General features: G+C 36.0%; 1 protein-coding gene across 1 annotated transcript in view; it reads left to right on the top strand.

The window, feature by feature from the left end:
• Positions 1-13,669, top strand: part of LOC308631934 (tetratricopeptide repeat protein 8-like) — a 34,068-nt gene extending 20,399 nt beyond the window's left edge. Inside the window, exons 9-13 of the mRNA XM_081263484.1 lie at positions 6,636-6,775; positions 8,259-8,433; positions 8,732-8,854; positions 11,475-11,558; positions 13,521-13,669. Of these exons, the coding sequence (XP_081119610.1) occupies positions 6,636-6,775; positions 8,259-8,433; positions 8,732-8,854; positions 11,475-11,558; positions 13,521-13,637 (639 nt within the window). The 3' untranslated portion in view covers positions 13,638-13,669. The remainder of the gene's footprint in view (positions 1-6,635; positions 6,776-8,258; positions 8,434-8,731; positions 8,855-11,474; positions 11,559-13,520) is intronic.
• The last annotated feature ends 391 nt before the right edge of the window (positions 13,670-14,060 follow it).

Here is a 14,060-nt window from a genome sequence, read left to right as displayed (position 1 = left end):
CTTCAGGACAATTGCATCTTTAACGTGTGGTTGCTGTTCAGAAGAATTTCTCCCAAGCCTGTCATAGTGATTGTTGCTATGGCTGGGATAGGGAGTGGCTCTGGGGTAGTCTTTATCAGCTGCCTCTTTCTTTTGCTGTTCTGAGTTGAGTTTAAACTTCAGGAAAAAGGAATTAGAAAGGGAAGCATCCTAACTGCAGGGACAATATGTTGTCCTGTAGGTAGGGTGATCAAGGGCGAAGCACAGATGTGAAATAGTTGGGTGCAGTATTTTCCCTTGGATGTGCACAGTTCACTTCCTTTCTGCTGAAGCTGACTACACCAAAGGCAGATTTCCAGCAGATTCTTTTCTCTTACATGAGGATGGATTTAGAGTTAATTAATGGAGTTTGTTCCGTAGTCTTGTGACCTACACTGCAAGTGCGTTTAGGGACTTTTATTATGTGCATCTTACTATTCTCTGGAGGGAATTCTCTTCCGTTATGTTCACTTCTTTTTTATTTACCACTTTCATGTTGGTATTATATCTTTTAAATGTTGCCTGTTTTAAAATGTACATGTTGTACTGCCATCGGTTCACTGCTTGTTTTGTACAGATACTGTTAAAAATTGATTTCTCTTTGCTAAATTGTTTTTTGGTGGTTTTAATTTTTCTTGAGGCATTTTGTTTGAAAGACCAGCCCTTATTTTTAGTTGTTCTTTATTGAAAGAGGTTTGAGATTAGAAACCTAATTCTTAAAAGGTTATTCTGGTGGCTTTCTGAACTTCACTGTGGGTGAAAATTACCCTGGGAATGTGTAAGAAGTACAACCCATCCTCTTCCTACTAATCAGAAGTCCTGGAAAGGGAGACTCAGGTGTTTATTTGTATTTTTAAGAGGCTCATTAGGGGGATTCTGAGGCATAACAGAGTTTGAGAAGCAGAGCAACGTTTATTTCCTTATTTGCAATTTCACTTTAAATAATTAAGACCTAAGTATAGATAGTGTTTTGTGAATTGGTTCAAAAATAATTGCCTCAGGGTTATACACAACTACATATAAGAGGAAAGGAGGAGTAGGAGAAAAATTATATAAGTGGAAGAAATGATTTATAGTAGAGGGGATGGAGAGAGAGAAGGGGAGGGGAGGGGAGGGGAGGGGATGGGGGACAGTGGAGAATGGGATAGACAGCAGAATACATCAGTCACCAGAAAGGCAATTTGTAAATCAATGGAAATGTAACTGATGTGACACAGCAATCTGTATACGGGGTAAAAATGGGAGTTCATAATCCACTTGAATCAATCTGTGAAATATGGTATATTAAGAACTATGTAATGTTTTGAACAACCAACAATAAAATAATTAAAAAAAATAATTGCTAGAAAACCACTGAGATTGTATTAAGTTTCTCATTTACTTGAAGTAACATTTACATACTTAAAAATGTTATTTTTAAATCTACATTAATGAAATCTGGTGTAATTTAAACAATTCTGATACAGGAATAAGTCAATGGACCAAAATAGTCTGTATTTATTCATACATGTGAAAATTAAAGATGTGATAAATATTGCCTAAGAAGCCAGGTGGATTATTGGATTATTAAATAGTTTAAAATTACAGTGGACAAGTAATGATTTCTTTTACTAAAAAAATCTATTACTACTTCTAGGTGTGTGGGTGGTGTGTGGGTGTAATCCTAGCAATTTGGGAGGCTGATGCAGGAAATCTTAAGCTCCTGCCCATCCTGGGCAACTTAGTGAGTTAAAAAATTTTAAGTAAATTTGAAAAAGGATTAGGAATGTAATTCAGTGATAGGGCACTCCTGATTCAATCCCCAGTACCAACCAACAAACAAACAACAACAACAACAACAACGAAATGAAACAAAGCAAACAACAGAAAGAAAAAGTTAAAATTTCAAAAAGTGAAACTGTGAAAGTTCCAAAAGAAAAAACAGATGCATTATTTGTATAAGTTGGAATGAGGGAGTTTTTTAAACATGACAATCAGAAAGACTTAATAGGAGAGACTGATAAGTTTGAGAAAATAAAAGTTAAGTTTACTAAATAGCAAAAACAAAAATTTAAATAAAGCCAAACTTTGGTTTTATTTTACCTTTTTTACAAATCTCACACACATATAAACAAATGTCCATACACATGCCCTCATATATGCTTATTTAATCAAGAATGTAAACACTATGGAAAGTAGATGCTTCCTCAGAGAAGTTTTGGATCAATGTATCTTGTGGCTTTTCCATAGGCTTTTGTTTTCTTGTCAGCCTTCCTAGAGATGAGAAATCACTTCCCAGAGATGAGACAACAGCCAAGCTCCAGCTCCCCCAATGTACCCTGCACACCCCCACCCCTGTGATGCTGGGGATCAAACTCAGGACTTCAAACATGCTAGGCAAGTACAGTACCACTAAACTATGCCCCCAGCCCTTCTAGCTTCATTTTGACTACACTGATAGCTTTTCATACTTAGAGCTTGATGATATCCATCTGGAGGAACTTAATTGATCCATGTATGTTCCATGTTTGTTTATGAAGACAGGACTTTTCTGGTTTTTGAACTACAGACAATATCAGCACGGGCTTATGTCACCTGGAATGAGAAAGCAAAGTTGGTGCCCAGGGATTCTTGAGCCATATGTCTGCCTCCAGATCCAGGCAGTTTCCTACCCAACCCCCTCATGTACTACTGTAGGTTTTGAATGTGTCCCCCCAAAATTTATTTGTTATAAACAATCCCATGCAACAGAGGAGAAGGTGGGGCTTTTAAGAAGTGACTAGGCAAAGAGGGATGTCCTCAAGAATGGATTAATTGCTGTTATTGTAAGTAGGTTCCTGATAAAAGAATGAGTTTGGCCTTTGTCTGACTGCCTGGTCCCTACCACTCCATGCTGCCCCATTGTGATGCCTTCTGCCATGTTATGATGCAGCAAGAAAGCCCTCACCAGATGTGGAGCCTTGATTTGGGACTTCTCAGCTTGCAGAACCAAGAGCCAAATAAATTTCTGTTCATTAAAATTACCAGTCGGTGGTATTCTGTTATATCTGCATAAAATGCCACTGATAAAAAGAGAAAAGATAGGATAGCATAGAAAACGGGCAAAGGAAGTAAATTGGAAACTCATAGAAAAAGAAATATCTGATGTGTTCAATTTCTAACCTCTATCGTAATTAAAGAAATAAAGACTAAAACAACAGTGATATGCTGTACTTCGCTTAATTGGGTTGGCAGAGATGAAAAAGTTCCGTGGTGTCAAGGGTGTGGAGAACAGGCTCCACACATGAGCATTGCTGGTGGGAGTGTACTTTGATACAGCCCATTAGGAGGCTGTTTACATCTGCCATGACACTTTAAAAAGTGCATGGGCAATTTTACTTCCAGGAATTTTGCTTAAGAGTCTTTTCATACAGGCACAAAAAGATATATACAAATGATTTTATAGAATATTAATTGCATAAACTAATTTTTGTCCATCAGCTGTGTAAGTATTCTAAAGGGAAATGGAAATAAACTAAGGTTCATCAAAAGGGGACTGGTTAAATAAATTATGGTGTATGTATTGATGGAGTATTGTACAGAGTATCTACTTCATATAAAATGTAATAAAGTGAATTTCTATGTTTTGATATAGAAAGAGTGCCACGACACTAATTTAAACTGTGTATTGGAATCTACAGAATGATTTTGTATGTGTCTTTATATGAACAAAATTTCTTAAAGGATACTCAAGAAATGATTAACAGCTTCTGTCAACTAGGATTTGGGCTTCTTTTAAATTTTGTACCCTTTTGTAGTATATAAACTTATTTAGCATAGGCAAATTATTTTATGTTTATAAAACTTAATTGAAAAACTACATGTGAAGTTGCTAATTTCAAATCTAAAATTCCTTGAAATTACATACATTAATTTCTGTGCCCATCAGTCCTCCAAATTGAGAACCAACTGAGGGATAGCCACGAGATTTAAACAAATAGAAGACAAACCATTAACTTCATTGAGAGTGAAAAATTATTTCTTTATATAAAGGCACACATACAGTTTATACAGGTTTTAGCCATAAACAGAATCATTTGATACATTCTAATATGCAGCTTGTTTTTTCACTTTTGGTGTTAACTTTATTCATCGACTTTATTATTGATAAAAACAGAATTGGCAGAATGGCATTAGATCTCTGACCAAAGGACTTAATAGTCTCTCTCAGTTTGGCAAATCTATCATGTATGGAGACGTGATTGGAAAACCTACAAACCTTCTCCATTCAGGAGAGTCCATTATTTTTGTAAGAATATTAATAGTTTTATTACATATTATATGGAACAATTTAATAAATATTTTCAAATATAACCTTCATAAACAAAATTTTGGGATTCTTAGCAACTTTTAAGACTTTGAAGGGATCTTAAGATCAAAAAGTTTGAGAACCTCTGTTATTGTGGAAACGTGAGAAATTCAGACAATTTGGGAAGTTGTTTAATTATGATTTATTAATTTTCCAGTATCTAGAAGCACTAAATTTAGCACTAAGGAAAAGGTACACCACGTGGTCTTGGTTGCAAAGAAATTATCAAATTTTATAGATTCTAAAGAACATATGTTTTCCACATTTTGACATCTCTGAGATTGGGGTGCCTCTTAGAGTAGGTAGCATCTTCTAATGGTTTGTGGCCAAGTGGCAGTTGTCATGTAGTTGTCACAGTCTGCTTATATGGGAACTTGATAATTATTCTTGGCAGCATCGTACTTTAGATAGTGAAGTGGTGAACATGGTAATTGTTTCTACTTGTTGGCTGAAAGCTCTTGTTGACACCTGCTGGTAAGATCAAGAAAGCACAGGCATCAGTACAGCAAAATGAGGGTCCATAGCCTGGAAGAAAATCTTGGGATCATAGTGGGGCACACTTTTAAGAAATGTTGAGAGTAGCTTTTAAATGTTCTATGCACAAAGAAATGAGGAGTATATGAGATGATGCATATATGTTAATTAGCCTGATTTGTACATTCCATAATGCATACACGTATCAAAGGATCACATTGTACCCCATATAAACACACAATTATTAATCATCAGTAAAAATAAAATTTAAAAAAGAAAGAAAAGCTGTATTGCCAATGTGAGACACTGTGTGGAAAATCCTGGGCCTGGATGACCAGATCAGAAAGGGAGTCAGAAGACTGACTCTGAACATGAGGAAATACTACGTCCAACTTACTTTGCATATCTACTTCATATAAAGAAGGCAAAAGAATGATATGGGGATATAGTTTAGGTCTGAGTATCAAATAAAATGTCAAAATGAGTATCAAATAAAAATTCTTATGTTTAAAGAAGCATTGTATGGTGCTGCTTAGAATTGGTGGACTCGCTTAGATTTGATAAAATATGATTAAAATCTCACAAAAATTGAATTCTAATAAGAATAAGTGCATAAGTCATGATAAATGTCATGTAAGTTGAGAGGCGGAAGAGAGCCCTGTGCAGTGAGGGCACAGCATAATTAATCTTAATGAAGGGTGTGGAACCTGAACTAGACCTTGAGAGTGTATTTGAGATATGTAGCATTCATTGATAATACTAGATTAGCTCAGCCCAGCCTGGGCCCCATCTCACAAATGATGATGATGATGATGATGATGATGATTCTAATAATAATAAATGCATTTATGATTATCAGTATTTAGAAAGCATATATAAAAACTGTAGAAGGTGGCTTCAGCTTTAATTGTATATGTATTTCTGAACTTTGGTTTGCCATCATTTCTTTCCTGAATTCTTGGTCTCCTTGCTGCTGCTCTTCCCTATTTGGGTTTGTCCTGTGCTTACCAGGCAAATTATTCTTTAAAAATGTGAATACAGTATGATTATGTCACTCCTCTGCTTTTAATTCTCTAATAACTTTCTCTCAATTTAGAAGGAAAAACATCTGAAGCTCCTCCCATGCCTGACAAAGGCCCTGACAGCCTCTCTAGTCTCCTGTGCTACTCTCCCTCTTTCCAGCCTCACTGCATTTGTGTGGTTTTTCTAAGTGCTTCCCTCTCAGCAGCATATATTTGCTAGTTTCTCTGCCTGAGTGAGCTTCGCCCAGGTGTGCTCAGGTCCAAACCCTCACTTTATTAGGTTTCTGTTCAAATAGCCCCTCATTCAAGATGATCACCCTTCTGAAGCATGACCCTCCCTCCTTCCCTTCTTCCCTTCCTCCCTCAGTCCTGCCCTGTTTTGTTTTTCCTCATATCACTCATCCTCACCTGATATTATATATCTATTTGTTTGTCTTCTCCACCAGCTGTAAACTCCTTAAGGACAGTGACTTCATCTTTTTTTTTAATATTTTATTTTTTAGTTGTAGCTTGAAACAATACCTTTATTTTATTTATTTATTTATTTATATATTTTTATGTGGTGCTGAGGATTGAATCCAGGGCCTCTCATGCTAGGCGAGCACTCTACTACTGAGCCACAACCTCAGCCCGACTTGATCTTTTTATTCCTATCATGTCCCTAGGGCCTAGAATAGAGTCTAGCACATGACAGACTCTCAGTAAACGTTTGCCAAATGAATAAACTTAAATTGGTGAGACAAAAAAATTTCTTGTCCAATATTAATACAGTATTGCTCTTCTGTCTTGAGCAGGAAATGAACAATGGTTCATCAGCAGCTGAATACTACAAAGAGGTTTTAAAACAAGATAATACTCACATGGAAGCCATTGCTTGCATTGGAAGCAACCACTTTTATTCTGATCAACCAGAAATAGCTCTTCGGTTTTACAGGTATGCTTTACATTCAATCTGTAGAACTACTTTCATGAAATATTGGCAAAACAGTAATGAAGATAAATGAACTATAATGTGTATATGAATCTAAAAATTCCATTACTCAGATGCTTTATGAGCATTAAAGGGACAATCAATAATTTGAAAATGCTCAGATGTTGGCACTTTGAAGAAACGTACCCAGATGATTGTGTTTTTGACTCACTGTATAAGTTAGCCATTTCATCAACAAACAATAGCATTTAAATTACTTAAAATGCTTCTCATCATCACTGCATCCGTGAATACCACTGAATCACAAAGATATGGAGAGTAGAAACAGTGAAGAAATTTGCAAGGAACAGTGGACTCCGTGTTCTGAACCTTGATGAGGACCTGAAACAGAATCATCTGCTTGTGAAATGTTATCAATTTGTTTTTCAAGTATTTTTTTTTTCGAAGTCTAAGTAAAATATTCTACTGGTTCTCTTTTGAGTTAATACTTATTTTATCCTATATGTGACCTCTAAAATTCTTTTGTGTATGTGTGCCAGGGATTGAACTCAGGGGCACTTAACCACTGAGCCACACCCCCAGTCCATTTTTATATTTTTTATTTAGAGACAGAGTTTTGATGAGTTGCTTAGGGCCTCACTAAGTTGCTGAGGCTGGCTTTGAATTCATGATCCTCCTGCCTTAGTCTCCCGAGCCACTGGGTTTATGGGCGTGTGCCACTGTGCACAGCCTACAATTCATTTTTAAATTATGACTTCAGCCCTTGGGTAATATGAAGGAGAGATGACTGGCAGCTGCCAAAGGTTCTTTCCAAATACATGTTGAGAACATAAAATATACACATGCTGCACGGTGCATGTGCAGCTGACCCAACTCCCTACCCTCAAAATGGGTCATGGGTTTCTCAGGGCAGCTGGACTGGATGTTCATTTGCTTCTTTGAATTTTCTTGTCCTTTCTCACTTAGGATTTTTAATGCCTAGAGTCAAAATGGGGTTCTTGAATTGCGGTGGAAAAGCTAAGTGGATAATGTAGTGGTCTGTTGATGGTCATGGCTTCCTCAGTGGAAGTCAGTGAGCCCAGTTTAACCATGAAATACAGATGGCCAAAAATAGGATGCAACACTGAAAAATTAGAGGTAAAATATAGTCTCCAAATTAGATTAGAAGGTCTTGTGAATGCTGGTGGGTAACAAGGCTCTATAAAGCTGTGTGGGTTTTACTTTTTGTGGCTATTTATTTCTTATTTTTGTTCTCTAACAAAGCTTTTGGGGAAAATATATAGAGAGAAGTCGTTTTAACTATTATGAAAGCTGTGCTTTTATATTTGTTTTAAACATTATTTTTCACTTGCAATAATACCTTTCATTTCTAATCTTTGTGGGGGTATTACTAGTTATAAGGTTAATTCATTTCTAACTTTGTAAAAGAAGTCTTAGCATTGGTAAATTTGGTGTGACACAACTTTTCTTTGTGCTGTTTGAAAAGGCGATTCCTGCAGATGGGCGTTTATAATTGCCAGCTTTTTAACAATCTGGGGCTGTGCTGCTTCTATGCCCAGCAGTATGATATGACTCTGACCTCATTTGAACGTGCCCTTTCTTTGGCTGAAAATGAAGAAGAGACAGCTGACATCTGGTACAACTTGGGACATATAGCTGTGGTAGGTTGTCTTTTGATACAATTTCTGTAATAAAAAGTGTAGGCATGAGTTAGTTTGAAGAAATTTTCAGGTATTTATTATAAATCTAAGTGTGATGATGGTCTCATGTAGAATTTGAGAGATTTCTGGGAGTCACTGTAGCTCATTTTCAACTTACACAGAATTTACATGTGACCCCTCTGATCAGTGTGTGTTGTTTTTTCTATGTCTTGGGGAAGATTTATAGAGGAAGGAAGGGATAAGGTGGCAAGAGGAAGCATGTGTACTCAGACATGTGAACGTGTGCTTCTCTTTCCAGGGAATAGGTGATACGAATTTGGCCCATCAGTGCTTCAGGCTGGCTCTGGTCAACAACAACCACCATGCTGAGGCCTACAACAACCTGGCTGTGCTGGAGATGTGGAAGGGCCATGTTGAACAGGTCAGGGAGCGAGAGTCAGTCTGCTTTCTTCACAGAACAGCCATTATTTGTGGCTATTGTTATGTAATTTTAAAATGAACTCTAGAGTCTAGTAGGCCTGGATTTGAATTTCAGCTCTCTCATGTATTAGCTGCGTGACCCTGGGCAAGTTACTTCCTTTCTGAGTCCAAAATAGAACACTTCATTTTATTAGGACATCATGTCCCTTCATGGTCTTCCCTGTGTTAGTGAACTGTTCTACGATTCACCACCCTGACCCACCATCTAGCTGTTCCTGCCCGAATCCTGGGAGCCAACCTTGACACCTCTTTTCTTCCTTGTGCCCCCTCACACCCACATCATATTCAGCAGGTCCTGTCAGTCCTGCCTAAAAGTCCTATCCTGAACCTGGCTTCAGTTCCCCACCCTGCTGCGATCTCTTGCCAGGACAACTACAAGAGCCTCCTGGCTGGTCTTTTCCCCCACTTACATCAGCAAGTAAATGTACCCTATGATTCATCCTCGTCAGAACAGCCCACATTATTTTTTATTAAACAATATTATTTTATTATTACTTTTTTGCATAAGATTCTCCAGTTATTTCTCCTGAATTTGGAAAAAAAAATCTGGCTTGCTATTCTGAACCTGTGAGACTCCACATAAACTGGCCTCTGCCTTCTCTCAGACCATGTCCTTGGCCTCTCCTTTTCCACTACCTTCCAGGCATGTTGGCTGCCTCGATGTTCTGCAGATATGCAATGCTCTGTCTTCTTTTAGGGCCTCTGGGATGTTCTTCCCTTAGGTCTTACAGTGACATTTCTTTTTGTCACTCAGGTCTTAAATGCCACCTCCTTAGAAAGGCTGTCTCAAACACCATCAAAAGGAACCCTCGGGGGCTAGAATATTTCCTTTTCATTTTTTACTTCACAGTGCTTCTCATTGCACCAGATACTGTCCTACTTTACATGTAGAATGTAGACTGCATGAAAGAGGAACCCTACCTGACAAGTCACTGGTGTGTTCTCAGCATTAGGAAATGCCCAGTCCCTGTTGTGTGCTTAGTCAGTATTTGTGAAACAAATGGATGATCTTTAAAAGTAAAGCAATAATAATGCCTACCAAAAGGTGTTTCTGTGATGATTAGATCATGCATGTAAAGCACTTGGCACAGTGGTGGGTGGATTTGAGCACGTGATCTGTGCTTAATAAGTTGAACTATTATTTACATATATAAAAAAGTTTACAATGCAAAATATACTCCTACAATATTCATGGTTATTAAGGGTAAATCTTACTCCACCACTTTAGAGAGGTGGACATAGAGATTTGAGTGTAAGTAACTTTACTCAGGTCACAGACATGATGAGCTGTAAACATGGGACACAAACCTGCTCTTCAGAGCACAATGACAAAAATACCAAGGACTGAAGCATTATTTCATAAATGCTCCCAAAATAAACAAGATGGATTTGTATTTTATAAGCATTATTCTCAAGTGGCACGCTTTCTATTGAAACTTGGCACATGTTCATGTTAGGCAAGTACTTCCTGTGATTGTCTCTGCCCCCATCTTCGTCATTGTCTTTCCCTCCTACATACTGTATTTTCTCAAGGATACAATTAATTTGAAATTTTCTGGTAAAAGATTTTATACTAACCCCACTTCATTATTTAGAAAATTACTATCCAGCACCCTATGTGAACTGATATCCTCTTATTTTTCCATTTAAAAAAATACATGAATTTGTTGGCAGGTCATGGATATGGGTTTTGGATTTAGCTACAAGTTGGAGTGTCACTGAGTGGTTTATAGTGTTAACGATGCATGTATGAGCATCATGTGCCACTCCACGCTCTCTGCAATATGTGATTCTGTAAGGGACAAAAAATGTGAATCTTGTGTTTTGCATACTTTAGAGAACAGAAAGCTATCGTCTTTCATTGCTAGAAAACTTGTTAGCAGCACCATAAAGGCTCACTCACTGTCATCCAGCACAAGGCTGTGGGCTTTGAAATTCATTATGATTCTTGGTCTTTTTGTTGTTGTTATTGCCTTAGGGTACAGATACATGGAGCCTGTTAAATCAGTTACCACCAACAAAACCTGGATTGAGAAGACTTTTTAAAGCCTTGAGATTACATTTTAAGTTGTATGTCAAACTGAAATGGAAATGGTATGAGACAATGGTTCTCAAATAGGTTTAAATCTGCTCTAGGGCTGGGGATGTGGCTCAAGCGGTAGCGTGCTTGTCTGGCATGCGTGCGGCCCGGGTTCGATCCTCAGCACCACATACAAACAACGATGTTGTGTCCGCCGATAACTAAAAAATAAATATTGAAAAATTCTCTCTGTCTCTCTCTCTCCCTCTATCACTCTCTTTAAAAAAAAATCTGCTCTAAATTTTCAGTTCTCTTATTTTCTCTCTTGAAATGTTTACTGTTAACATAATTTTGTATGACATCAATAGTTAATTATATTTCAATAAAAGTCTCTGTATTTCATGAGGAATGACATCTGTATTTCTCCAGCACCATGTTTATTAAGGTCCTATCCCAGTAAAGGCTTCTTTTACCAATGGAAATCACAGATACAGAACTGCTGTATGCTTATATGCCTTTTTTTTTTCCTTTTTTATCACAGGCAAGGGCACTTTTGCAAACTGCGTCAACTTTAGCACCTCATATGTATGAACCCCATTTTAATTTTGCAACAATATCTGATAAGGTATTCTCTTTATTAATTTATTATATTATACAATATTTCTTGTCTTTAGGTTTAAAAAATTACAATAAACAAGAAAATTATAACCTTATGTTCCTGAACAGAAGATTGATTCTTCAATTTGGAAGAAATGAATTTTTTAAGTTCTTATTTATATACACAAACATCTTCACTTAATAAGCTTTAATTTTTCTTTGGATATTGACTAAACACCATTATAAGTTGCTTTTTAAAGCATTGCTTTTTAAAGCATAAAATCTTTTATGCTTTAAAATTTAATATTTAATCATTGAAGAAATACCATAGTAATTCTTAGTTTGGGAGGTATTTGTAGAAGGCTTTTACAGCATGGAATTCTTTTATATTATTTGTAAATCATATTGTCACCAAGTCCTGATATGATTGCTATAAAATTAGGAATATTAGAGATATTAATTATGGACAATATGGGGAATGCAGCTGTGTTGCCAATCAGTGAAATCCAAAAGCTAAAAGAAATTATGTACCATTTTTAATAAAATGAAAACCAACAAAAGGCATATCTTACCTATTACTTGGAAACTCTCCTTTAACGTGGAAGGTAAATCAGTCTTGAGAATGAGGAAATGGATAAAAATGTTTGTGATGTAAATAAGAGTCTTTATTGACCAAAGATGTAAAAATATTTGGTTTTTAATAATATAAATATGAAGCCATGCATACTCATTTCTGTTTTGAAAATAGAATAAGCTATCATTGATGTGTTGAAATGTTTTGAGTGATTGATAAGTTTACCAGCCACTGTTCAAGGTGCTTTACATACAATTCTCAAATTCTCCCATCCCCTATGTGCAGTATCCTTACTTACTCATTTTCTCATGCAACTGATGTTTCACTTATTAAAGCCTCTGCTATGTATCAGGCCCTGTCATTGAAGTAGAGGATGTAGCAATGAGTAAATTTATCCTATGAAGCTTATGTTCTAATGCAGCCCAAGCCTCATGGAGGTTAAGAGCCTCCTACCCCCAGTTACATGAGGTGGCAGGTTTCAGATTCACACCAGCTCCAGTGGTGCCCAGGTATTTCACTGCACTGTGCTGCTGCTTAATTAAGCCACAGAGAAGACTTGATTATTTGCTGTCAGGAATATCAGCACATTATAATAATTCACATCTCAAGGTGTTTCTTTAAACAGAAGACCATATTTCTGTAAGAGAAAATAGTATATTAGAAAGAAATGTTATGATTTTTAAAAGGAAACAATTCCTTTTTAATACATATATATGTTACCCCCAAAACTACCAGAGTTGAACTATCTAGATTTTTCATGTGCTTATATCCAAAAGTTGTCTTTTTAGAGGTGAATACATGTATCACGATACATTGAGACAAATTCCAGTAACATATTTTTGTGTTTTTCTTTGGGCTGGACTTTAACAGAGTTTATTGAAAATGAACTTTTTTCTTTTTTGTAAACTTTTAAAACCATAAATCTTGCCAATATTATTGTTAGCACTATTTAAAACCTCTCAGAGGCATATTATTATGTCTTAAATATAATAATTTTTACTTGAATTTCCTATTTAAAAGATAATACCCTAATGAAAATATGTATTTGTGGTACATTATAGTTTTTCCTTAGCTGTATAAAACTGGTTGTTTGGGCATACGAATGTCATTTTATATTTATAGTACTATCAATGACAGGGAAAGGAACAAGGGTTCCTGAATTCATAACTAGATAGCTGTAATGGAGCATAAATTATTTATATAATTGGTTATTTTATCTTTCTCAAATTCCTCAAAATGGAATTATAATCCAGGTGAGAGAGTTCTAAAATTTAAGTGGCATATGTGAGTAATTTGCTATTAAGGACCCTTTGAGTTTCTACAGCATGCAGACAGGATGTCTTTTTTTTTTCACCCCCCTTCCATATTTATTTTTTTTCTGGTCTCATACTGCTCTTCTTATGGCATTTTTTACAGATTGGAGATCTACAGAGAAGTTATATTGCTGCTCAGAAGTCTGAAGCAGCATTTCCTGATCATGTGGATACACAACATTTAATTAAACAATTAAAGCAGCATTTTGCTATGCTCTGATTGTTCTTAGCCCAAATATATTTTTATGAAGAGACATTACACATGGGGAAAAAGTACTATGTATGTATGTCTGTATGTATGTATCTGAATGTAATATAAATTATACAGGCCTAGTGAAGGCTGTATTTGAATAAGAGTCGCAGACTTTGACCAGAGTTTATACCAGAATGTATAATGAATACTTTATAATAATAATTTTGTAAGGTAATATTATAAATTATCAGATTTAAGCATTTCTAGGTATAATGCATTATATGGTAAATGTTTATATATTTTCCAAACATTTTGATGCATTTCCTCAAATTTTTATAAATATACATTTTTAAAGTCCTTAAGCATTAGCCATTGTATGGCTTAAGTGGTCTGAAATCTGCCTTTAAAACTATACTTTTATGGTTAATAATATGTGTATTTATCCTAAGT

This window comes from Spermophilus citellus (genome assembly GCF_964194105.1).
Source record: "Spermophilus citellus genome assembly, chromosome: 12".
Taxonomy (NCBI): Eukaryota; Metazoa; Chordata; class Mammalia; order Rodentia; family Sciuridae; genus Spermophilus; species Spermophilus citellus.
Note: the sequence above shows the minus strand (reverse complement) of the source record. Positions and strands in the feature narration are given on the sequence as shown.